Source organism: Canis lupus, chromosome 13 (genome assembly GCF_048164855.1).
Source record: "Canis lupus baileyi chromosome 13, mCanLup2.hap1, whole genome shotgun sequence".
Lineage (NCBI taxonomy): Eukaryota > Metazoa > Chordata > Mammalia > Carnivora > Canidae > Canis > Canis lupus.
In genome coordinates this window covers 14,604,383-14,632,023 of record NC_132850.1, presented here as the reverse complement: position 1 = coordinate 14,632,023, position 27,641 = coordinate 14,604,383, and the positions used below count along the sequence as shown (strand labels likewise).

At 38.6% G+C, this 27,641-nt stretch overlaps 1 protein-coding gene across 6 annotated transcripts in view; it reads right to left on the bottom strand.

The window, feature by feature from the left end:
- Positions 1-26,314, bottom strand: part of STIL (STIL centriolar assembly protein) — a 62,750-nt gene extending 36,436 nt beyond the window's left edge. For 2 of the 6 annotated variants that reach the window (XM_072772232.1, XM_072772235.1), the window contains exons 1-10: positions 26,015-26,314; positions 23,586-23,672; positions 19,957-20,064; positions 17,195-17,307; positions 16,711-16,898; positions 15,085-15,332; positions 11,834-11,917; positions 10,618-10,704; positions 7,496-7,646; positions 4,896-5,005 (exon numbers count right to left, since the gene is read on the bottom strand). In XM_072772232.1, coding sequence (XP_072628333.1) covers positions 4,896-5,005; positions 7,496-7,646; positions 10,618-10,704; positions 11,834-11,917; positions 15,085-15,332; positions 16,711-16,898; positions 17,195-17,307; positions 19,957-20,064; positions 23,586-23,629 — 1,133 coding nt within the window. In that variant the 5' untranslated portion in view covers positions 23,630-23,672; positions 26,015-26,314. Of the gene's footprint in view, positions 1-4,895; positions 5,006-7,495; positions 7,647-10,617; positions 10,705-11,833; positions 11,918-15,084; positions 15,333-16,710; positions 16,899-17,194; positions 17,308-19,956; positions 20,065-23,259; positions 23,341-23,585; positions 23,673-26,014 lie in introns of those variants that run through there. The other 4 variants (XM_072772233.1, XM_072772234.1, XM_072772236.1 and 1 more) reach the window with 4 other exon arrangements.
- Between the last annotated feature and the right edge of the window lie 1,327 nt (positions 26,315-27,641).

Sequence of the window (27,641 nt, the reverse complement as noted above, 5' to 3'; positions counted from 1 at the left end):
AGGCTGAAGGTGGCGCCAAACCGCTGAGCCACCTGGGCTGCTCTATTTGTTTATTTGTTCTTTCTTTTTGAAACTGAATAAAGTCCTTTTTTTTTTAAAGATTTTATTTATTTATTCATAGAGACACACAGAGAGAGAGAGAGAGAGGCAGAGACACAGGCAGAGGGAGAAGCAGGCTCCATGCAGGGAGCCTGACGTGGGACTCAATCCCAGGTCTCCAGGATCACACCCCAGGCTGCAGGCGGTGCTAAACTGCTGCGCCATGGAGGCTACCCTGAATAAAGTCCTTTAATAATCCCCAGTAGCATCTGGATCATTTAATTTAGTATCTGACAACCATAGATTATTTTGTTTTTCGGGCTAGTGTTAGTGGCCTAGAAAAGCTGGTCCAGTCAGATTCATGCATAATAAACTACCTCCCTTTGCCTGATCATGGGAAGTTTAACTCAGTTTTCCTTAAAGTTGCAAAATACCAATAGTTACCAAGCTATTTTCTAATTAACCACTTTGAGGAATGTAGTTATAAATACCGCATAGTGCTCGCCAAAAAAAACTTATAAACTGGTGATAAATCTGTACACTTATTGCATTAAACACTGTGTTAAAAAGGGAACTCAATAAGAAACTGTTACATTTTCCTGTACACTTACATCTCTGATGGGACATTAACTGAGGTCCCTCCTCCTACCAAGTCAGTTGTAGTCATTGCATCACAGGGGCCTACCCCAACGGAACACAACAAACCTTGAGTGCTGGTAATGAGTTTCAAAAGGCAAATTTAGAGTTTAAGACTAAAATCTGGAAGACTATACACATCAGGTTTTTTTTGCATCCTAGATAAAGTTTCAACAGGATGAGTTCAGGAAAGAGAAAAGCCAGAAGGAAATTAAGAGTTAAGACAATGATGGACTCCCTCAGAAAGGGTCCTATATCCTGGCAGGGAGCACAACAGAAATGCCCAGGTAGATGTGAAGGTCGGACAGCAGGGGAGAACTTTGCCCTAAACCCTGGTGGGCTGAGAAGCACTCAGGTCCTTCAGTGCTGAGGTGCTTCAATGAAACAATCAGAACGTCTGCATGGTGCGTTTAAGCAGCAGGGTCTACAAAGTTCTCCCCTAGCACCCAAGAGTAACATGGAGAATATTATGATACCTACTGTGCCTCAGTACAGCATGGACATGACAGAGATCCAAGGACCTGACTAGAGTAAGGAAATCACAGTGGAGGCCTGCACAAACCTACTGCCAAAGACCAGATGTAAAAGAAAATACCAGAGCAGATGGCAACTTAGCTGCATGATAATCATGTCATCCCACATCATTACTCTTGGCATAGCATTAATTCCTCCAAATTACATATAACTTCACAGAAAAGTGGATAAAGAGACCTTGAATTGACTGAAATTTGGTTTCTATAACCAATTGGACAGTCAAATTAGAAATTAAATTCAATTACTTTTAAAAAGAAAAAAAAGTTACATTTTTTGAACCTGAGTTTGTGGTAAAGAATTAGTATATTTTTAAAAAGATTTTATTTATTTATTTGAGAAAGAGAGGAAGAGAGCACAAGTAGGGGGTAGGAGTGGAGGAAGAGGGAGAAGCAGATTTCCCTGCTGCACAGGGAACCCGACTCGGAGCTCAATCCCTAGGACCCTGGGATCATGACTTGAAGGCAGATGCTTAACTGACTGACACACCCAGGTGCCCCAAGAATTAATATTTGCTACATAACTACTTATGATAACACACATATCAACACCCACATAAAATTTCTGACATTGAGCAATAAAATTCATTTCTGAGCTTTTGTAGTACCAAAAGCAAAAAGAAAAAACTTTGTTGTATAATTATAAGATCAGTTCTTTAGGTAAGACAAAAATTTTACTAAAATCTAAAAGTGACTGTTACTAAAGTTTTGATCAGAGTTGAAAGTTGGCAGTTTTCAAAAATAACGCTAAAGAAATTATGTGTCTCCTTAATCTGGCTTTTTAAATATTCAATGAAATCTTGAATAAAGACTTAAAAAGACACCAAAGGTATTCCTGAAAAAGCTGTAAGAATATAGTTTTCCAGTAACCTAATGTATTTCAAGGATAACTTAAAACGCCCAAAGATGGAGACAGTATAACTCAGGTATTTTTCTAATCCTCTCAGAACCTGTGGCTATGTTTATTGTAAAAGGGAGTTTGCAGATGTGATTAAGTTAAAGATCTTGATATGTGGAGATTATCCTAGATTATCCAGGCAGGCTCAATGTAATCACAAGGGCCCTTATAAAATGGAGGCAAAAGGGTCAGAGTCAGAGAAGGAGATGTGAAGATAGAAGCAGAAGTCAGAAGCTAGCTTTGAAGAGAGAGTGAGGGACCACCAGAAAAAGAATGCACATGGCCTCTAAAAGCTAGAAAAGGGAATAAAATGGATTCTCTACTAAAGCTTCCAGAAGGAATGCAGCCCTATCATCACTTTGATTTTAGCCTCAAATACCATTTCAGACTTCTGACCTCCAAAACTGAAAGGCAATAAATTTGTATTATTTTTAAGTCAACAAGTTTGTGGTAATTTGTTAGAGCAGCAACAAGAAACTACTTCTGATTCAGTCATAATTCCCACTTTACAGATGGAAGAATAATGTTCAGAACTAGGATTTGAATGTTGTGACCTGTATAAATAGTTGGTATAGTTGGCATTTGTTTTATTTTAAAATTGTACCATAAGTTCCAACTATACAATCAAGTGTTATGGACAGATGAATGAATGCTATGAAAAAAGTCAAGCCATTTTCTCAATAATGGCAATAATCTACAATGAACCTATACCTTCTGTTTCCCATGAAAGATATTAAACAAGCAGTATTAAAGGGGTCCAAAGACAGGTTAAGGTTATAGTCAAAAAGTTGTGAAAAGGACAAATTAACTACTAGGGTAAGTCAAAATAACAATAGTTTTATTGTTGTTTTATTGTCAGGACACCTGACTAGCTCAGTAGAGGATATGACTCTTGATCTCAGGGTTCTGAGTTTGATCCCCAAATTTGGGGGCAGAGTTTACTATGAAAACAATACTTTCAGACCTACAGCATCAAAGAACAAACCAGGATTCCAAAATAACTTTCAAATGAGGATACCAAATATTTGGCAAATTACTAACTTAAATTAATGGACCTCTCCAATCATATGGAGAACAATCAACACCTCATCAGTGGAATATAAATTCCATGAGGGAAGAAATCTGTCTGCCACTGTTTTTATTTTATTTTTTTAAAGATTTTTATTTATTCATGAGAGACACAAAAGAGAGGCAGAGACACAGGCAGAGGGAAAAGTAGGCTCCCCATGGGGAGCCTGATGCGGGACTCAATCCCAGGACGCCAGGATCACGACCTGAGCCAAAGGCAGACACTCTCAACCACTGAGCCACCCGGGTGCCCTGCAAGTGTTTTTAATACCACCATATTCCCAGCTTTTAGCACACCACCTGCCATACAGAAGAATGAGAAAGCATGAAGGGTTAATTTTATGTGTCAACTTGGCTAGGCCATGATAACCAGATATTTGGTCAATCATTATTCTAGATATTTCTGTGAAGGTTTTTTTTTTTGAGGGCATCAGGGAAAGAGGAGGGACAGAGGGAGGGAAAAAGAATCTTAGGCAGGCTCTATAAACAGTGTGGAGCCCTACGCAGTGCTCAATCTCACAACCCTGAGACCATGACCTGAGCCAAAATCAAGAGTTGGGACACTTAACTGACTAAACCACTCAGGAGTCTCTCTGTGAAGGTATTTTTAGATGAGATTAACGTTAAAATCAGCAGACTACCAAGTAAAGCAAATTATCCTCCACAATGTGGATGGGCCTTATCTAGTCACTGAAGGCCTTAATAGAACATACAAAGCAAGAAGAGGAAATTCAGCTAGCAGACCACTTTTGGACTCTAACTGAAACTTTTCTCAGCCTCCACAATTGCACAAGCCAATTTCATAAAATAAATCTTTCCCTCTCTCTCTCTCCATCCTGCTGTTTTTGTTTCTCTGGAGAACTCTAATACAAAGGAACATGTTTTTTTACCAGAAAAGGTTTATCAGACCCAAAACGCCACAGCCATTATTTAATTAATATTCCCCAAGCGTATTTCATTTTTTAGGTAGAGAAATTACATCTTACAGTAGTTTCTCTGATAGACCCAGGTTTAAAACTATACGGAAGAGAAGAACAAACAGAAGGCAAACTAACAAAAACAGGATGCTTCTTCCTAAGCAAGATGATTTCTTGACACTTTTCCCCCCATGTAATAAAGCAACTCAAATGACAACCATATTAAAGTTGTCACTTCATTAAAATTATCATCCAACATCTGAGTATGAAGTAATGCATTTAAAGCAAGGACATTTTATCATATCTAAGATACACAATCAGTTTCATCAGATTGGAGAGTTACTTTAATTACTCATCAACAACTAGTGGATATAATTTTAAAAGTACATATTATAACAAAAATTTATTTATTTATTTATTTGTTTGTTTATTCATAAATAAAGATTTTATTTATTTATTCATGAGAGACACACACAGAGAGAGGCAGAGAGACAGGCAGAAGGAGAAGCAGGCTCCATGCAGGGAGCCCGACATGGGACTTGATTCCAGGTCTCCAGGATCACGCCCTGGACTGAAGGAGGTGCTAAACTGCTGAGCCACCCAGGCTGCCCTCTTTTATCTTTTTAAAAAAATATTTTACTTATTTATTTGAAAGAGAGAGCGCGCACACAGAGGGAGAGGGAGAAGCAGACTCCCTGCTGAGCAGGGAGCCTGATATGGGGCCTGATTCCAGAACCTTAGGATCATGACCTGAGCCAAAGGCAGACACTTAACCAATTGAACCACCCAGGCACCCCCATCTTTTACCTTTTAGTTGAAATATTCTTAGAAACCTTGTTGAAAAACTCTGTTTCTGCATTTTGACTTTCAGCAGTCAGTTCAAAATGGAGTGAATTCGTGTCAGAAGGTTCAACATTCTGAAATAAAGTAGGTTGTACTTTGAGAGCTGACTTAAGCAAAAACACCAGTGAATTCTATTTAGCTGAAAAGTAGCTAGCTCTGAAACACTAGAAGGAGGAGACTTATTTCTATTACAGTACCCTTTTTAAAAAAATTATTTTTAAAATTGAGATACAACTGCCATTATCACATTACATTAGTTTCAGGTGTGCAACATAATGATTCAATATTTGTATATAATGCAAAATGCTTATCACAATAAGTCTAGTTAACATCTATCACCATACAGTTACAATTCTTTCTCCTTCTGTTGAGAACTTTTAAGATCTACTGCCTTAGCAACTCTCAAAGACAAGTTATTAATCATACCATGCTACACATTACATCCTCATGTCTTATAACTGTTCGGACCTTTTGACTCCCTTCACCCATTCTGGCCATCCTCAACCTTCTACCAATCTGTTTTCTGTATCTATGAGTTCAGATTTCACCCATAAGTAAGATCATATGGTATTTGGCCTTCTTTGACTTCTTTTACTTAGCATTTCAAGGTCCAACCACGTTGTCACAAATGACAGGATTTCTTCTTTTTTATGACTGAATAACATTCCACTGTATGTATGTATATGTGTGTATATATATATATATAATATGATATATAATATCATATATGTGTGTGTATATATAATCTATCTATCTATCCATCTATCTATCTATCTCACACTTTCTTTATCCAGTCACCCATCGGTGGATATTTAGGTTGCCTCTATGTCTTGGCTAACAGTGCTGCAGTCAACATGCGGGTGCAAAGGTCTTTTCAAGTCTGTGTTTTTGTTTCCTTTGGATAAAAATCCAGAAGTGGAACTGCTTAAAAATATGTTAGTTCTACTTTTTTGAAACCTTTTTTAACTGTCCATTCCCCTGCCATACAAATGAAAGTGAAAACTTAATTATCTCTATTATGTAACTCACTCGATAACCAGGGATTCAGTGAAGAAATGAACTGTGAACTGAGAATGTGATCTAAAGAATAATATATGTTTCCAAAATGGAAATGTATTAGACTTCAATTAAGAGAATTATATTTATAATTAATTAAATACAAAAACTTGATTCAAAAACTGATATTGCCTATAAACGTAATTCAAGAAGACACAAAATAGGAGCTGAGTGAAAACAAATAATTATTTAGAAGTATTCAATATTTTTGTATAAAATACACAATTTTTTTTTAAAGTTTTATTTCTTTAAGCTCTACATCCAACATGTGGCTTGAACTCATGACTCCAAGATCAAGGGTTTTTTTTTTGTTTTGTTTTTAATTTTTATTTATTTGTGATAGTCACAGAGAGAGAGAGAGAATGAGGCAGAGACACAGGCAGAGGGAGAAGCAGGCTCCATGCACCGGGAGCCCGACGTGGGATTCGATCCCGGGTCTCCAGGATCGCGCCCTGGGCCAAAGGCAGGCGCCAAACCGCTGCGCCACCCAGGGATCCCAAGATCAAGAGTTATATGCTTTTCTTAAGAATATAAATTTTTTTATTATTAGTCTGAGACATAGGACAATCAATCATTTTACTGAAAAGCAGTCTGAATGTTTTTACATAATGACACTTAGGGTTTCAAAGATCTACTTTTTCTGTGACCATCACTTATGTACTTTTACGTGTTTTATGAGATACAGCAACAATCTATTCTGATTCCTGGGATCAGACATAAACACTGACTTTCATCTGAGAAACCATTTGTTATACCTACATATTTAAAAAATAACAGGGTAAATAAAATACTAAGATTACAAATCAACTCTCAATATCATAAAATGATACCAATATATAAATTTTTGATACTCTTCAAAGGCTTTAGAACAACATGGGTAAATTATTCTGAAAAGGGATCCCTGGGTGGCGCAGCGGTTTGGCGCCTGCCTTTGGCCCAGGGCACGATCCTGGAGACCCGGGATCGAATCCCACGTCGGGCTCCCGGTACATGGAGCCTGCTTCTCCCTCTGCCTATGTCTCTGCCTCTATCTCTCTCTGTGTGACTATCATAAATAAAATAAACTGAAACTTTAAAAAAAAAAAAAAAAATTATTCTGAAAAGCTCTGATCCTGTATTATAATTTGGTTCTGCAGACATGATCTGAAATTTATAAAATATTAACCATAAATGAATAAAGTTAATATTCAATAATAATTATAAATATGGGACACCTGGGTGGCTCAGTGGTTGAGTGTGTGCCTTTGGCTCAGGGCATGATCCCAGGTTTCCGGGATCGAGTCCTGCATCGGGCTACCCGCAGGAGCCTGCTTCTCCCTCTGCCTGTGTCTCTGCCTCTCTCTGTGTCTCTCATGAATAAATAAATAAAATATTAAAATAATAATAATAATAATTATAAACAAATCTAATAGTTTGAGTAACTATGTTAAAGGGTAAAGACCATTGTGTTTAAACTGCCAACATGACCCTAAACAATCATTAATGTGCCAGGTAATCAAATCACTTACTTTGAAAAGATGTAATGTTTCCTTGCTGGTTAGTAGCTGGAACTGAAGGTCAGACGACCTGCCATCACAGGGGAGGCATTCATAAAATTCAGGATCCTTATGTGTCACAGAATAGAGAACTATAATGAAATTTCCAGATTCTGAAAAAACCCTGGACAAAAAAAAATGCCATTTAATTAAAAATTTCTAATAATAAGAATATATTCTAACAACTCTACATGAATCTCTCAATCTAGTTAATAAACTACCTAAGCAGTCTAACTTTGGGAAGAAAACTGGGGAGTAGGACGCCTGGGTGGCTCAGTCAGTTCAATGTCTGACTTTGGCTCAGGTTGTGATCTCCAGATCCTGGGACTAGGCCCATATCGCACTCTGTGCCTGGCGAGGGGTCTGCTTGTCCCTCTCCCTCTGCATGACATGTGCATCCCCCACCCCCACCCCGGCCATGTGTTTGGTCTGTCTCAAATGAATAAAGTCTTTTTTTTTTTTTTTTTTTTTTTTTTTTTAATTTATTTATGATAGTCACAGAGAGAGAGAGGCAGAGACACAGGCAGAGGGAGAAGCAGGCTCCATGCACCGGGAGCCCAATGTGGGATTCGATCCCGGGTCTCCAGGATCGCGCCCTGGGCCAAAGGCAGGCGCTAAACTGCTGCGCCACCCAGGGATCCCTCAAATGAATAAAGTCTTAAAGAAAAAACTAGGAAGCAAATTTGTGCTTACTTTTTAGTGTTACTGATTTTTAATTTTTAAAATATATTTTATTATGAAATACATATTCCTTGTAAAAACTTCAAGCAAAATAGATATATAAAACAAAATGAAAATCACCTCACTCTCTGGTTTAGCGTACACATCTCTGTAATTTTCTCCTCAGCATACAAAAACATTTTTCACAATCTAACAAAAATGAGGCCATACCATACATACTATAGTTGACTCTTGAGCAACATGAGTTTGACCTGTGTAAATCCACTTACACATGAATTTTTGTCAAATACAGCACAGTAGTATAAATGTATTTAGTCTTCTGTATAATTTTAATATTTTTTTCTCCATCTTGTTTTATTGTAGAATACTTATAATACTGTGAGAATATTTAAAGTATATAATGCATATAACATATAAAATATGTGTTAACTAGATTATCTATAAAGCTTTTGGTCAACAGTAGGCTATTAGTATAAGTTTTTAGGGAATTAAGTTATATCCAGTAGTTTTTGTGTTTTTTTAAGTAAATTCTATGCCCAACATGGGGCTTGAACTTATGACTCAGAGATCATGAGTCACATGCTCTACTGACTGAGCCAGCTGACACCTCATATGCAGATTTTTTACTGAGCACCCCACCTACATTGTTTCAAGGGCAACTGTTTTAGTGATTGCTATTTTTTATTTGACTATCTTGAATTTCTTCCCATGTCACTATTTTATATCATGTCTTAGACTTTTTTTTTTAAAGATTTTATTTATTTATTCATGAGAGATACACAGAGAGAGAGAGAGAGAGAGAGAGAGAGGCAGAGACACAGGCAGAGGGAGAAGCCGGCTCCATGCAGGGAGTCCGACGTGGGACTTGATCCCGGATCTCCAGTATCACACCCTGGGCCGAAGGCGGTACTAAACCACTGAGCAACCCGGGCTGCCCATGCCTTATACTTCTTTACTCATTTTAAGTGACTACATAATATTATCATTTATAGATGACATTATTCACCTAGACTTCTAAAAGTACGTATTTTAATTATTTACAATATTTCACTATTAATAACACAGATAAAAACATTCATTTTATTATTCATTGCATGTCTTACCAATTATTTGTAAAGTCATCAAGAATCCCTAAAACACATACTAAAATTAATTAAAAGATATCCTTTCTTTTTAAAAGTTCACATCAGGCCACTTCACTTTTACAGAAGACCTCTGTTAGAACCTGTTTTCAGTAACTGAGAGAAATGTGAAGAGGATTTTTGCTTCTACAAAAAAAAGCAAAATCAAAAATAATGTTCAGCATTTGTTTTGCATGAGCCATTATAGAGGTAAATGTGCACCAAAAGCAAGAGTAGCCCTGTCAGGCTCCTTCCTCAGGAACTACACTCAGCATCAAGTAGCCTTGGCTTTGTACTGTGTCTGTGAGTACTGTTTGAGCTAAGAGACAAATGGTGGTGGCATCACATACAAAATAACAATTAAATGAGGAGTTGAGGTAAGAAAGTTCCCTTGTGGGCAGCATGGTGGCTCAGCGGTTTAGCACTGCCTTCAGCCCAGGGCATGATCCTGGAGACCCAGGGTCGAGTCCCACGTCGGGCTCCCTGCGTGGAGCCTGCTTCTCCCTCTGCCTGCGTCTCTGCCTCTCTCTGTGTGTCTCTCGTGAATAAATAAATAAAATCTTAAAAAAAAAAGAAAGTTCCTTTGTTTGTTCCAATGCTTGTGCTTCAGTTCCAGAAAGAAAATTAAATCTCATCTCAAATATTTATTACAGTACTAGCATTAGCACTGTGTAACTTAATAAAACACGCATAAGGCAACAAACTCAAATTCATTTTTAATCAGTTCACTGAAAATTAATCTCTTTATAAAATCAGATGCTACAGTAGATGATCCCTAGGGTTTATTCACCACATAAAAAAAGTGTATCTTCTGTGTTACAGTACTGTGGTTAGGCAAATGAATTCCTTCACATTTCCAAGTATACTACAACCTCACCTTTGTCTGGTTTTATTCCAGACAATTTTTATTCCATCAATAAAAGATCTTACAAATCTTAATGTAAGATTTGTTTTTCTTAGTGCACTTAATCTTCTGGTCTATATAAGTATTATAAATGGCTAAAGCACTGTATGAATTTTATTTTATTATTTATCTTTAAAAGATTTTATTTATTCATGAGAAACACAGAGAGAGAGAGGCACAAACACAGGCAGAGAGAGAGGGAGAAGCAGGCTCCAGGCAGGGAGCCCGACATGGGATTCGATCCCGGGTCTCCAGGATCACGCCCTGGGCTGAAGGCGGCGCTAAACCGCTGAGCCACCTGGGCTGCCCCACACCGTATGAATTTTAAACCAGACATGTTCAGGAAAACATGAACAGGGGAGAAGATTAAAATACAAAATATCACTTGCCTTTCTTGAATAGAAGGACTGAACATGTATCGTAAGCAGCAAGCCCATACCTGAGGACTATATATATGTATAATTCCAGACAGCCAACTAAAAGAAAAAAATACAAATTAAAAGCTATAGTCACTTACAAATTAACACTTAATGTGCTTTACATTCTTAAAGTAATACGGGAGAGATTCTTGATATTTACCAGCGATACAGTAAGCAGCTCATAAATAAGAAATCTATGAACACCAGACCATGCTAATAATTAAAAGGAATATAGATATATAGATACAGTCAGAGCTTTCTCTCTGCCCTCTTCCACCTGAGAGGACAAGAAAATGGTGGGACACAAAACGGTTAACAACAGAGATGAAAGAAGGAATCAATTAGAATCATCTAGCCTGGACTAAGAAGAATGTGCTAAATTAGGGGAGAATGAAGTTAGGAGCCTAAAACTATAGAGTTATTGAGAGGATTAAATGTCGTAACATATATATGTAGCCCAAATCACCCAAGGCTCTTAATAGGCATTCACTTGATATAATCCATAGCTAATACCAAGACCATAGGAAACAGACTGTAAGATTTTGTGGTCTGCAGAATATTTGTGCATTCTCATTATTTAACTTTGCATATAGCACCAAACCCCTCTATTCTATTATCCAAACTCTTCAAGGTCCCCCTCAAGTTTGCCTTCTTTAAGGAAATGTCCCTATCATTTCTGTAACGAAGACTAGTAACACTCACTGTCTATATATTGCTCATTTCATAATAAATCACATACTTCCTGATTATTTTTTTATTTGTGAATATACGCATATTTTATTGCTTCACCTTTATTAAAAACTCCTTGGAAAATTTTTAATCCCAACACAGTACCAAATACAGTACTATGCATAGGGTAAACACACAATAAATACTCAACATAAAATTTCTGACTGAATAATCTATCTAAATGTCCTTAACCACGAACTCTAATGAGAAAGGCATTAACACTAAAGGAAATTTCCATAAAACTGCTTGGCAGTATATTTTAAAGTGTTATTCTGAGCCCTGGCTTCTTCAAGGTCCCTTAAAGACAGGGGGTAGTGATGGAGGTTGAAGAAACAGGGCTCTAAGGTTTCAATTTCAGCAAAAAAGAACTCAACGTTGTATGTTTTATTTATGCTTATTACATACATTTGAATACATATGTGGCTGGAAAGGTTTTCATACATAATACAATACTTACATCCCCACTAACGGTAGAGAACAAACCTTGGGATCCGATTCCAGCAAAAGTAACAATTTGCGTGTTTCGTCCATAGTAAGATATCTAAACAGAAGACATTCGTGTAAAAAACAATTAAAAGAGTATGTCCTTTTTACCTAAAAGAGATAATCTGAGTGCTTGAAGAAGCTTATTTTAAGCAGAGAAGATGATTCATATAAATGTTTTCTCTCATACACACGCACACAAAGAAAACTTCAATATGTAAAAAACGAATCCAGTAAGAGGAAGGAATTGAAGAGATTTAATATCTTAAAATTTCTATTAAAATGGCCATTGAAGATCACACCACTTTTTTAAAAGTTTTGCTCTAAAAGTAGCCACTTATTTTAATCAGGAATATTAAAATCAAGGCTATTTCAGATTCAAATAGATTTCCAGGGAGAAGTGAATTTCCTGTTACTAAAAGTGTTCAAGCATCCAGGTGATCTGAGAAGACTGCAACAGATGTGACTTTTCACTAACGAAACTGAATTATGTGAGGTATATTCAACTTTCCATGCACTATATTTCTCCAACCACTATCAAAGAATGTTGTAACCATTATGACCCCAAAATTCACTTTTTCCTAAAAGGAAACTATACCACATTTAAACTTTGTTATTATATTTATTATTGACAGTGGCTTTTTTTTAAAGTTTATTTTATTTTTTAAAGTAATCTCTATACCTAGTATGGGGCTTGAACTCAAGACCCTGAGGTAAAGAGTCATATGCTCCATTGACTAAGCCAGCCGGGCACCCCCATTACTGATAGTAAATTTTAAGAATATGAATGACCATAGAATCGTCAAGAGTTGGGGTGTGTGAGTGGCTCAGAGTTGGGGTGTGTGAGCGGCTCAGTCAGTTAAGTGTCAGACTCTTGATGTCAGCCCAAGTTATAATCTCACGGTTGTGAGGTTGAGCTCCTTATCAGCACTAGGCATGGGGCATGCTTAAGATTCTTTCTCTCCCTCTCCCTCTGCCCTTCACACTACCATCCCCCAGTCCCAGTACTTTCACTCTCTCTCTTTGGGGAAAAAAAAAAAAAAAAAAGTTAATTTCATCATTATGGCTTTAAAACACAAAAATAAAAAGGATACTATCAGTAACATAAAGTCTTGATAGTACCACTGAGGATATATTTTATTGCTATAATAGCCCTAAAACACAAAAATAATGAATTTATCAGGCCATGTGACAAGATGAGTAAGCCTGAGTTGGCAGGGAGATTTATGGATCAATGACACTTAGGGTTGCCTGGCTGGCTCAACTAATAGAGCATGCGACTCTTGAGCTCAGGGTTGTGGGTTCAAGACCACGCTGGGTGTAGAGATTACTTAAAATAATATCTTAGGGAAATAATGACACTTGGGGCATCTGGTTGGCTCAGTCAGAAAAGCATGCCACTCCTGATCTCAGGGTTATGAATTCAAGTCCCATACTGGGTGTGGAGATTATTAAAAAAAAAAAAAGTTATTTTTTTTACACCTGCTTTGAAAGCTCTTTTGCCTTGACCATCTAATAAAATCTCATTCTTTAAAAGAACTTTCTATGATTTTCCCAGGCAATCGGGACACACCTTCCTGCTTTCCCTGCACTGAATATGAACCCCCATTATGTTTATCTGCATGTTTACATATTAATATACTTAATGGACAAAAAATAAGGTTTCTAAGCTACTTAATTCCAGTGTCTAACACAATACCTATTCCATAACGGATCCTAAAAAATATCAGGGTAGTGCACCTGGGTGGCTCATTTGGTTAAGCGTCTACCTTTAGCTCAGGTCATGATCCTGGGGCCCTGGGATGGAGCCCCATACCAGGCTCCCTGCTCCGCAGGGAACCTCCTTCTCCCTCTCTCTGCCTCTCCCCCAACTTATGCTATCTCTTGCTCACTCTCTACCTCAAATAAAAAGTAAAAAATCTTAAAAAAAAAAATACTAAATCTTAAAAAAAATACTAAATAAATGAATGTAGTCAAGGAAAAGGACAAATGTCACAAATTAAATAATTCTAGGTAAGAAGGGGCAAAGAAAATAGGCGATTAGATAGAATTCTGAACATCCTGGGTTACCAGCATGCCAAGGGGTCAAAGAAAGACAAATTCATGCTTCACTAGTGGATGGGCATAGGTTTAAGAAAAACAAATTAATTTTTTAGTTAATTTTAACAAAAATTCCCATGTCCCAACTGAGAAGGACTTTATTACCCCCAAGAGAATTAAATGTTTCAGTTAATTCAAACACTTGATTTCTATCACCTTTGGCTATATCACAATAATGGAACATACCCTTTGACCTTTGTACCACTCCAACCAGAAGGGTGCTCTGATCGGCACGTGGGACTCAAAAATAGGACTTTTCTTGCCATTCCCGGGACCCTGTAAAAAGTAAACCCTCTTTTTCTTTTCCTCCTTTCAAAAGGCATTTTTAGAGAATTGGACCTGGAGCTGAGTGTATCTTGGCAAACATTTTCAGCTCCAGAGACCTAACAGGAACTAGGGTGGAGTCAGGGAAAGGAAACCAGAAGTGAATTGCTTAGACTTTAAAGCAGAGGGTGCTTACATTGTCTAACCTAGGTTCGTAGACAATAGATAAAGAAAGTGGATGAGGATTCAGGGAAGTAGTCCTGCTGAGGGTCAGAAAGCATGCAATTTGGCTTATATTTCCTAAGAAACTAAGAGTGGTGATAGAAAGCTGGAGAGGATGCTGTTCCAACTATGTGGGGAAACTCCACCCTCAAGTGGTTGATAATTTGGTAAGCAAGATTCTACAAATTTTTATTTAGTTATCTCCTTTCTCTGTCTGCAATGCTCATTATTCACAATTAAAACTGCAAGTAACAAATTTTTCAGCCCCTGTTAGGCTTATAGTCAGATTATAGTTTAAAAAAAAAAAAAAAAAGGCAAGACAAAAAGACGACACCCAAACCTAAGCAAAAAATAAAACAAAGAACAAGTAACAGGTTAATTTCTTCTACTTTCAAATCGCAAAATACAACCAATTACTAATATAAATTTTAATATTAATTTTTCTTGGAGTAATAGGCACAACTCTGAACTATATGAGGCAAAATTTAACAACTTCATTTTTTCCCTTCCTTGGTTATTTATCTAGCCACCATAGATCTCTGACTTGTCAACTGAATGCACAAACATTTCATATGATGTGGGTACCATGAAAATATACTGATATAACCAATATTTAAAATTACTTTATCTCTTACTTACCCATATTTATAGGTACCTTGAACTTGAGAAATATTCAAATTACTGCTCAAATTTCTTGCCAGAGCTGTTGGAATAACGGGGATGGGCTTCACAGGTGTGCACTTAAAGGTATTTGCCAGAGTTACTGCTGCCCAGTGCAAATCCAAATCCACAATGTCCAAACTTTCCCTGGAAGTGATATGAACTCTTAGGGAAAGCAGCTTACCACAATCCAAGGAATCTTTGCTACATACATGGTGCTGCAGAGCCTGAGGAATCAATATTACACAATTATTTTAAAACTTTGAAATTTGTCCATATTTATAAATGTTTGATCTCATACTGGTACATATATACATATGTATACCTTCAACTGACAAAATTAAATAATTTCTGATTTGCAATATTTCAATTCTCTCATTTCTTCCATGTGACCAAAAAGTTACATGAATACTTATGTCAAAGCAAGTCAAGATTTACTGAACCAAACTCTATCACACATTGCCAACTTAAATGCCCCAGGAGCATCTCAAATTCTTTTTTTTTTTTAGGATTTTATTTATTTTTTTCATGAGAGATATAGAGAGAGGCAAAGACATAGGCAGAGGGAGAAGCAGGCACCCTGTGGGGAGCCTGATGCAGGATTTGATCCCAAGACCCGAGGATCAGGACCTGAGCCAAAGGCAAACACTCAACCACTGAGCCACCCAGGTGCTCCAGCATTTCAAATTCTTATGAGAGAATATCACTTCCAATTAACATTTAAGACATGAAAAAAAGGATGTAAACTACCTCTGACTCAACTCAGAAAATCTAAAGTCCATTCTTTTTTTTTTTTCCCATTCTTCTTTATTACTATTATTATTGTTTTTTAAAGATTTTGTTCATTTAAAAGAGAGAGCAAGCATGAGAGGTGGGTGGCAAAGGGAGAGGAAGTAGATCTCCCCCCCCCCCCCCCCCCATTGAGCAGGGAGCTGACTTAGGGCTTGATCCCAGGACCCTGGATCACAACCTGAGCCAAAGGCAGACACTCAACCAACTGAACCACCCAGGTACCCCTAATTATTTTCTTATTACCCCAAATTGTCAAGTCAGTTCTTCTTGCATAGTTGCTCATGCCCACTGTGTCCTTCCTAGACATTGTCCTTCAGGCTAATACACCTTCTCTTACACCTGACTACTGACATGGCCTACCTACTCTCTCTGACTTTAGTCAGGCTGCCCTATCAGATTAACTATCTTTGATTTAATAGTATTTCCTCTTTTCAAAAACTTTCAATAACTCTACATAGCCCATATGACAAAGTTCAAATTCCTTAGATTGGCAGACAGGGGTCTCTACAATCTGACCAAACTAATAATCCATTCTGATTGCCCACAAATGCAGCAAAAAACTACACCCTTAACATCACCCTGAGCACATCTTCTACTTTGTTATCTTGTTCATACTGCCTCCCTTTCTGGAATGCTACTCATACTACCTCCCTAGAATTTCTGCCTTCAGAAACCATATTTAATTGTATTTTAGCAACAATCATTCAATCAGAAATTATTAGGTATACTTGTAAAATATGGGTTTATTGAAATACAACATAGTACACATAATTTGATACTTGTGTTCAATTAAAAATAGTCAAAAAATCTCACCTTAAAAGCTGAACTGAAGTCATCTGCATCATGAGCTATTATTTCTTTTGAACAAAGTCCCTGAGTATGAATTTTGCATGGAATCACAAAGTCCCCAGGAAGAGAAGCAGTAGGGGTTCTTTCTAAGCTTTCAGGTACTTCTCTACCAGGATCAAAACGATCTACTGTCAACGTCATACTTTCTTCATCTGGAGAACAAAAATAGCAGTTATTATATAGCATGACAAGCAAGCCTACAATTATAGCAAAGCATTTTGTTAATACTAATAGTACGCTAAGCTCTTATTTTAAAAAATGGTTTGCATATATATTCTTCCACCTGACCAGACTGTGAAGTCTCTGGTGGGTAGTATCAAGTTTTACTTACTTTTATAACCTTGGCATCTTGCAAAGAAAAATAGCACAAAGAACATCACAATAATTGGCTGAATTCGATACATAAATTCTATTATAGTTACAAAAAAATTTTTTTTAAGTATATTACCTTCATCTACTATGAGAGAACCAAGTAAAAAGCATGGCAGGCTTTTTTTATTCTGCTTAGCATGACGACAAGCAAGTCGGATGGTCTTTTCAGTTACCACAAGCTTTGGATTTCTGGAAAAAAAAAAAAAAAAGTCTTATATGAATGTGGTGGATCGGACATCCTAAAAAACCCTCCTGCCATGAAATGCTGCCTAAAATATAACACACATCTTTAACATGTACAGAAAAATCACTGTTGACAAATCCTAGGGTCAAAGATGGGCAGAGGTAAGAGTGGCTAGGGAGAGCTGCCTGGAAACCAGAATTGCAGTAAGTAGACACTGAAGATACAGTTATTATCTGAGCATTTGCTTAATTTAATGAACCAGAGCAAGGATCAAGAAACTGTGAGGCCAGCCTCCTGTCTTTATAAACAAAGTCTGACTGACATACTAAATCTGTTTGTTTACATATGGTTTATGGTCTTCAGATACTATAGTATTATTGAATGTACAATATATAAAAATATGATTAAAATGTGTAAAGATATATAAAAGGGACTCTAAAATATAAGCAAGGAAATATATACTATCAAAAAAGATGAGGCATATTTGAAAAAGAATCACAAAGAACTTGCAGAAATAAAAATATAATCAGTTAAAAGCTCAATATAATGAACTAGGAATAGGTATGTAAATTTTTATTATCCTATAAACACTGCACATATATTATAAACAATGTTTCATATATATGGAATACTTTCACATTTAAAAAAACCTAAACAAATAGGTTACACAGCAACTAAGTACACATAAAGAGAAAATTACCAGAGTTGAAAAAAATTACATTGTAGCACAAAAAGATACAATAGAAAATATAAAAAAGGTCAGACATTGAGAAAAAAATGAACAAGTCTAAGAAATATTTAATTGAACTGCCACAAGACTGTTTTTTTTTTTTTTTTAAAGATTTTATGAATTTGAGAGCGAGAAAAAACATGAGTGGAAAGAGAGAGAAGCAGACTGTGTGCTGAGCAGGGAGCCTGACACAGGACTCGATCTAAGGACCCTGAGATCAGGACCTGGGCCAAAGGCAGACACTTAACCAACTAAGCCACACAGACACCCTCACAAGACTATTTTTTTATTAGTGACACTATCCTTCTCTGCCAACTGGTTTAGAACTTCAGTACTTTTTGACTTGTAGCTCTCCTTTAGTTCAATGGAATCCATCATCAAATGCTATAAGCTATTCAAAATATCTTGTTTCATTCTTTCCTTTTTTTTTTTTTTTAAGATTTTGTTTATTCATGAGACATAATACAAAGAGAGGCAGAAACATAGGCAGAGGGAGGAGTAGCAGGCTCTATGCAGGGAGCCCAATGTGGGATTTGATCCCAGAACTCTGGGATCGTGCCCTGAGCCCAAGGCAGATGCTCAACCACTGAGCCACCCAGGTGTCCCTCATTCTTTCTTTTTGATCTCAATACTGCTACATTGCTCTACAAACCCTTGTAATAGCTACCATTTATTGAATACTTCCTGTTTTAGGCACTGTGCCAATTGCTGCTTTACAGAGTCTGTCTCATTTAATCCTTACAAGAGTGCTATGAAACAGGTATCACTATTCCATTTTCTGAATAAAGAAACTGATCCTTGCCTACTTTACTGAGGTTGCATAAATAAGAAGTGGTAGAATCAGGATTTGACCCTCCAGGCAGTCTGACTCCAGTTATAGCACCTTAAACAAACCAGTAGGACATAAACCTATGTTGCTTAGATTACAGAAAACCATCTCACAGCTAGGCTAACTCCAGGCTCTCCCCACCATGACCCATCCTTCTTAGAATTCTGCTTTCAAAAGCTCCCTTATATACAAAATCTCAAGTCAGCAAGTCTCTATTTTCTATTTCTTCAAACCCAAGTTGTAATATCTTTCCTTCAAGATCCTACCCACAACCTATGTTATATTCCTTCTAACATGATCTATCCACTCAAAATCAGTTCAATCTTCTCAGTGTTCTACAAAGAGAGTATGCTAAAGCATGATGAAAACCCTTTCGGTTTTTATCGTATTTTGTCTCTTGAATTCCCATAATACTTATAACTTTAGATTTGCAGAACACTTTGTGAAATTAAGATTACTTCTCAAAAGCACAAGTAATAGGGGCACCTGGGTGGCTCAGTGGTTGCGTGTCTCTGCCTTTGGCTCAGGTCATGATTCTGGGGTCCTGGGATCCAGTTCCACATCATGCTGCCCACAGGAAGTCTCCTTCTCCCTCTGCCTATGTCTCTGCCTCTCTCTCTCTCTGTGTCTCTCACGAATAAATAAATAAAATATTTTTTTAATTTATTTATTTATGATAGACACACAGAGAGAGAGAGAGAGAGAGAGAGGCAGAGACACAGGAGGAGGGAGAAGCAGGCTCCATGCCGGGAGCGAGAGAGAGAGAGAGGCAGAGACACAGGAGGAGGGAGAAGCAGGCTCCATGCCGGGAGCCCAACGTGGGACTCCATCCCGGGACTCCAGGATCGCGCCCTGGGCCAAAGGCAGGCGCTAAACTGCTGAGCCACCCAGGGATTCCAAATAAATACAATCTTTAAAAACCAAAAAACACAAAAGATTTAAGAATCAGCAAAAGGGATAGTTTGTTTGAAGGGAGATTCTGAATGGAAAAGGTTAAAAAAAAAAAGGAATTAGTCATAGTAATCAACTTTGCCTTACATATCATTTTGACTCCTGTTTCTACAAGTTTGATTTGAAAAGAGAAACATCTTATACCTGTAGTAATTGAGATGTAAGTAGATGAAATCTCCAACTGGCATTGGGTTCCAAAGTGCACATTTTGATGGAGGAAAATAGAAAGGTATCATCTTGCTTGAAGGAAACCTTTAAAAAATGTTTTAAATCACAGAGACAAGCAAACTTAGCAGAAATTTTATAAGAAATGGTTTAACATTAAATGATGAGGCTTTTCAAATACTTATGTTAATTTTAAGAGCTTTATATATATATATATATATTTTTTAAGATTTTATTTATTTATTCATGAGAGACACAAAGAGAAGCAGAGACACAGGCAGAGGGAGAATCAGGCTCCCAGAGGGGAGCCCAATGGGGGACTCAATCCCAGATCCCAAGCTCATGCCCTGAGCCAAAGGCGGACGCTCAACTGCCGAGCCAGCCAAGCGTCCCTAAAAATATTTTGAAGAAGAAAAAAAAAAGAAAAGAAAAATCCTTATAACTTTACTATCAAGAAAATAAGTACTCAGGGACGGACGCCTGGGTGGCTTAGTAGTTGAGCATCTGCCTTTGGCTCAGGTCGTGATCCTAGAGCCCTGCGATGGAGTCTCGCATCGGGCTCCCTGCAGGGAGACTGCTTCTCCCTCTGCCTGTGTCTCTGCCTCTCTATGTCTCTCATAGATAAATAAAATCTTAAAAAAATATATAAAAATAACTTAAAAAAAAAAAAGAAAAAGAAGCACTCAAAATGTAGGTATAGCTTTTTCTTGTCCCTTTTTCCCTATGCATACATAAATTTATATACACACATTTTTTTAAATGAAGCGGGAAGGATGCCTGGCTGGCCCAATTGGTAGAGCATGTGACTCTTGATCTCAAGGTAATGAGTTCAAGCCCCATGTTGGGCATGGAGCCTACTTAAAAATCTAAAAAAAAAAAAATTTTTTTTTGAAGAAAGAAAACTAAATAAAGAAAAAAGAAATAGGAGTATCAATCCTATAAAATCATTAAATAACAGAAATAACTATAAACCATGAATTTACATTTAAATTTAAAACTAAAATTCTGTTCTTCTGAACTAATTTCTAGACAATATCTAATAAAATTATGGAAAGCACAAAAACTTAATACAGTCTATTTTTCAGTGTTTCCAATATTGGTATCTTGGGTCCTACTACTTCAGTTGAATTATTACTGAAGCATCAAAAGGACAGCAACATAAACAAGTCCTTAGCGAAGATCCTAGAGACAGTATATAGCAAGTTTCAATCTTAAATCATACAAAGCACCATCACAAAGTTTTTTATTTTACATAAGTGAGTAACATGAGAAAACCACAGTAAGAAAAAAACAATGGAGCGAAAGGACTGAGGGGAAGATATCAGCCTAAGTTCCCAGGTAATTAAAGCAAGAAAGCTCTGGCAGTGAGCTACCTACACCCAGTGTATTTGCATGGTCATAGACTATTAAATAGGTGAACTGAAAGAATATTCATCATATCACATATTAAGAATACCTTGTTCTAGATCTTACGTTCACGGATCACCTAGTGAAGCTTCTCAACTACAAGACTAGCCCCAGTTTACTGATCACCCAATATGTACCAGGCATCTCAGTAGGCATTTTACATACACAATATTTCTCACTAAAACTGTTCCAGAAACACTTTTATCATCCATTTTATAGATAACAAACTATAACTTTCCTAACTTTATACAATTAAGCAGCAAAGCTGGGATCTGAATCTAAGTGTCTGATTTCAAAGATTATATTTCTAGAAGCTAAACGGTATAGTGCTTTAGAACCTGGGTTCAAATTCTGATTCCATCATTACTCCTAGCTGTGTGTCTAATTTGAGCTCATAATATCTATAAGAAGGATTTTTAGTCTCCCTTTTTTGAAATGAGGACATGGTCTGAGATTGAGAAATCTGTTCAAGGTCACAAAGCAAGTAAGGAACAAACTCAGTTTATCTACATTTCTGTATCTAACGTATTTATCACGTATTTATCAATTGGTGAGAGGCCGTATGATGTAGTGGGTAAAACAAAATGTCTGGAAGTTAATTGTTTAGATCTGAAAACTCATTTCAAGATTTGCTAGCTATGTGACCTCGCTCACATTATTTAATGTCTCTGTGCCTCAGTTTCCTCATCTGCTAAACAGGGTAACACCTGTATCTCCTGTAGTTATAATGAATATTAAATGAGTCAACACATGTAAAGGGTTTGAAGTAGAAATCACATAAGGTTTAAATCCTGGCTATACCACTTACCAACTATGTAACTTTGGGTTGGTTAATCTCTCTACACTATAGTTTCCTCGTTTAAAAAAAAAAGAATGGGGGATAATAATAGTACTTACACCTTATAGTTTGTTATGAGGATTAAATAAGAATAATGCATGGCACATAACAAGATTTCTTTAAATGCTATTAGCCCTTTTCTTAACCTAAGGTATACAGTAGACTTTAGAGGCAGGGGAAACACAAACATCTTGAAATGTGATAGAAACTTTTACATGCATGTATAACTGTTTTGTCTTAGGGAAGGAGATTCATGCAATCAGATATTCAAAGGGGTCTGCAACTCCTAAATAATTCAGAACTGTTGCTCTCTGGCCCAGAGATTATTGAAAATGAAAAAAAAAAACCAACCCCCCCCCCCCCAAAAAAAAAAAAACGAGAGATCATTAAATAAGTAAAAACTAGAGTTGAATGTATCAGGAATAATCAATTTATTATATAAGTATATTCTTACCTAGAATGTGTAATTAATTTGACCCCCCCAAAAAAATAATAATTTGACCCTAAAAATAAAACTAAAAAGAGACTGTACTGAGTTGTTGCAAACACAAGTTTTTTCAAAGAACAGAAGTTGACAAATTTTCAAAGAATAAGAGGTGGCAGGAGGATAAAACAGAAGGGCCAAAATTAAGCAAAAGGAATATGATAGCCTCTTTTGGTCAGGTTTCCCATTGTCTTCATCAAAAACATCTGGCACACAAAAAAAAAAGTACAGAGAATGAAGGTAACTCGTGGATATAATTATAGTTTAGAAGAAAACAACATTCACACGACAGCATTAACTGTCCCTTCCCAGAGGGAAAAAAAGAAGAATAAAAATCATCTAAATAGCCAAATAACATAAGCCAATCTGTCTTGTCCCCAGAGTACTGACAGACTGAGAAAATTAGGAGACAGGTGGTATGCTCCTCCTTCCTCTTCCACACAAATGGGAAAAGGCTTAGGGACATTTAAAAAAACTTAGTATATCCAGTGTGAAATTTTTCCATTCAAGGATTAGGGTTTAGACAAGGGAAGGAACCCAACCATTTTCTTACTTGTTTAGGATGTAAATAAATATGTATGTGATTTTTTTAGCCTCAAGGGGTCAGGTTCCATTTCCCATCGATAAAGATGCTCTGTGAAACCAAAAAAGGGAAAGTGGGAATGAAACTAATATTTACCAAGTGCCTACTATGTGCCAGATCCTTACTTTAGTAATCTTATTTAATCCTTCACAATAATCTTGTTATACAGACATTACCATGCCCCATTTACAGATAAGGAAACTGAGGCTTAGAGAAGTTTTCTTTTTCTATTCCAACCTATCTTCCCAAGTTAGGGAAAGTAGTGAAAAAAACATTTTGTAAAAATATTTCTATACCTGGTATTTATCTGGTGCCCTGCAAGAGAATATGTAGGCTCCATGATAGTTGGTGAATTTTGTATTCAATTTCAAATGCTTAGTATCCTAAAAAAAAAGTAAAGAGAATGTTATCAATGAGTGATAAAAAACAAAAAATAAGAAACATGATTTAACGGCATATTAATAGTACAGGCAAAATTAGGTTATTTTTATGAAGTGTCTTCATCTATAGTAAAATAAAACACTTGTGTATTCTGATTGTTTTTCATACTTTATAGTCATTCTGCCTATAAATTAATGTTAATATTTATTTTAGGCAGCAGGTGGTATTTAATATATGAAATTTTGAACAAAAGCCTCATAATATTCAGAAAACCACAAAATAGTACACAGGAACAACTTGAACTAGGTATTTATTGAATCTGTATGAGGTTAACAAACTTTAAGTCTTGTGGAGATGGAAGACAAATACTGCATCCCCACAAACTGATATGTTTCCTGCAAAATCAGTGGAGTTTTTTTGGCTGCACATGCCCTCTCTGGGTACTTTTCATCCACTCCCATTGCCTCCATACCCATTTATACATAGCCAACTCTCAGTTTCCACCTCTCTCCTCAGTTACAAACCTGTATTTCTAGCTGTACTATTCACTAGATATCTCCAACTAAATATTATCAAAGCAAAATACAGAGTGCATAGTCCTTTCTTTATGGTTCAGTACTTCCTATACTCTTTTATTAGGTCTTTTATTAGGAGTTCTTTAAGCTGTGTACATTCTACTTCAATTCTAGCAAGAAGGAATTGTCTGAAGCAAGATAAGGGAGGAAAGAGTTACTGATGCAGATGCAGAAGAGTCTTTTCAGATAAAGCCAGAGGCTGAAATTATGGACTAGAACAAAATCTTATTTAAAGAGCCACCTGGGAAAAAAAATAAAAATAAAAAATAAAGAGCCACCTGGGTGGCTCAGAGGTTGAGTGTCTGCCTTCAGCTCAGGTTGTGAATCTGAGGTCCTGGGATTGAGTCATGGGCTCCCTGCATGGAGCCTGCTTCTCCCTCTGCCTATGTCTCTGCTTCTCTCTCTCTCTCTCTGTGTCTCTCATGAATTAATAAATTAAAATCTTAAAAAACTAAATAAATAAAGTGCTCTTGTAAGGCTACAACGTCCCTCTTGGACTTCATGCATTGCCCATGGACTGAAGGCTTCTTTTTTTTTTTTTTTAAATTTATTCATGATAGTCACAGAGAGAGAGAGAGATGCAGAGACACAGGCTGAAGGAGAAGCAGGCTCCATGCACCGAGAGCCCGACGTGGGGCTCGATCCAGGGCCTCCAGGATTGCGCCCTGGGCCAAAGGCAGGCGCCAAACCGCTGCGCCACCCAGGGATCCCGGACTGAAGGCTTTAAACTTGAATACCGTCTGCATCACTTGGGTGTCACCGGTAACAGTATTCAGATGGATGACTTTAATTCTAGGAAATATATAAAATGCCATTTTTCTTCATTAAACGGAAGAGCCTTTAAACTCCACATCTGTCTCTTTTTCCTTTATGTATTAGGGTAAAAAGGTAATGTTGATTTTTTCTCATTTTAAAACAATACACGAGTTTATTCTGACAGCATCACACAAGCCATGAAAGCCGCCGAACCAAAGCCATATGCCACTATACCTAGCAAGACATACTCTCCTCAGGTGATGGCATCATGGTTCATCAAACTGAAACTCCAAGTTATCCTTACCTCTCCTTCCTCCCTCCCTGTTTTCCTATATAAATTCGGCTTATCTCCTCTACCTTAGTTTCTGACTTCATCAATTCTCACTAGATTTACTGAAAAGTCCCCAGACTGCTCCCAGGGGAGTATCTGTGCATCTCGGACCAAATTATTCCCCCTGCTTAAAAACCGGATGGCTCTTCTTTATTTTTTTTTTTTTTAAGATTTTATTTATTTACTCATGAGAGACAGAGAGAGAGAGAGGCAGAGACCCAGGCAGAGGGAGAAGCAGGCTCCCTGCAAGCAGCCCGACACGGACTGGCTCCCGGGACCCCGGGGTCACGCCCCGGGAGGAAGGCAGGCGCTCCATCGCTGAGCCCCGGGCACCCCGGCTCCTTTGCCTGCAGAGCAGAGCGCCCCGGCAGCCTGGCCCCATCGTACCGCGCCAACCTCCTCCTCTATCCACTCATCCCACCCCCCGAGCACCTGCAGCCTCTGCACAGGCCACCCCTGAAGCTGGAATGCCCTCGCAAAGCCCCGTGGCCCTTCACCGCCCGCGCTCACACCGCGCTGTTTGCACGTTACTCCCCGGAGCCCACCGACGTCCCACGTTCACCGACCGCCTCCACCCCGTAGCCGCCGGGCCCGACGGGAGGACGCAGGGCTCCAGCCGACAAACCTTCGCAGTAAAAACACCTTTACGTGGCACGCAATGGACTGCAAGCCTCTCACTCACCTGAGGACAAGCGGTTCCAGGAACTCCAAGTCCTCCTGACTTACTTTTCCACTAGCTCCCCTTCACGGTACCGGCCGCAGGCTCCGGGAGGGCGGAACCCGCCGCCGCGCCGCAGGCCGCCCGCCGTCCTCCGAGCTCCGCCGCCGCCACCCTCCGGGAGCACTCGGGACACAAAGCCCCAGTCGCCGCCACCTCCGCCCCGCGGGGCCTGTTTGTTGGGCCGGAACAGAGGTCGGCTCCAAGCAGCGCCTCCGTCCCCGCCGCCCCGCCTCCGGGACGTTGGGGTCGCGGGAACCGAGGCGGCAAACACCGGCTCGCGAAAACGAAGCCCGCGCCGCGCCTACTGATTGGTCAGAAGTCCCACCCGTCAGGGGCGGGGGCGGGGGCGGGGGCGGGGCCAGAGGCCACACGCACGGTCGCCGCGACGTGCTGCGACACCAGCCAATCAGCACTCCGCATCCATCCGCGCTCGTCCAATCCCAAGCCCCATAGGAGAACCGAGTGCGCCGCCGGCTCCCCAGAATCAGGATCGAGAGGATTTAAACACTTCACTGCGGGCAACGGTTAAGTTCCGGGGATGGGCGGACCTTGCGCACGCGCAGTGAAAAGCCCAGTGCGGTAGATGCGGGGTGGCAGGGGAGCCGGAAGTGCTTGCTGTCTCCATTGTCGCCGGCTGGCTTTTATTTAAGTAGAGAATAGAGGGAAATTACGTTTCTTCTAGTTTCTTTAACTAAAGAGTCCTAGGCAGCCTGGGTGGCTCGGCGGTTTAGCGCCTGCCTTCACGCCCAGGTCGTGATCCCGGGGTCATGGGATTGAGTCCCACGTCGGGCTCCCTGCAAGGAGCCTGCTCCTCCCTCTGCCTGTGTCTCTGCCTCTCTCCCCCCGCCCCCCCGTGTCTCTCATGGATAAATAAAATCTTTAAAAATAAATAAATAAATAAATAAATAAATACACTAACCAAGAGATATATGTTTTATAGAATGTCCCTCTCTGCTTTCCTGAAAAAAATTCCTGGAATCTAGGGCACACGTTTTATGAGAAATGATGAATTCCCCAGCTGGGATGTGAGAGTAGGAAGAGCCCCAGACAGTAATGCATTTTTGACAAAGTGTTGGCCATCCCCATAGGGAGCTGTGGAGCAAAGATTGCCCATTAGAGGAGTCCCACATTAGGCAGAAATGGCTAGAATCCTTGCTGTGCTCAATCATTTCCTGGGGGGCTTCTCAGAAAAAGCAAGCACCAAGGTAAGGCACATACTGAAGGCCACAGCAAGAGGCTATTAGCCAAGTGTACAATTGCAGCTGATTGGAATGTTCTTTCAGGAGAAAGAGCTAAGTGACGCGCCTCAATGGCTGTCATGAGTTACATTGAGTGCAAAGGCCCTGGAGTGGGAGCTTTATGTGGGAGCAGTATGTCCTTAGCAGAATGAATGAGGAGAAGAATACTAAGAGTTAAAGGTGCCTAGGTGGCTCAGTGGTTGAGCATCTGACTTTGGCTTAGGGCATGATCCCGGTCTTGGGATGGAGTCCCACGTAAGGCTTCCTGTGAGGAGTCTGCTCCTCCCTCTGCCTATGTCTCTGCCTCTCTCTCTGTCTCTCATGAATAAATAAATAAAATATATTTTTTT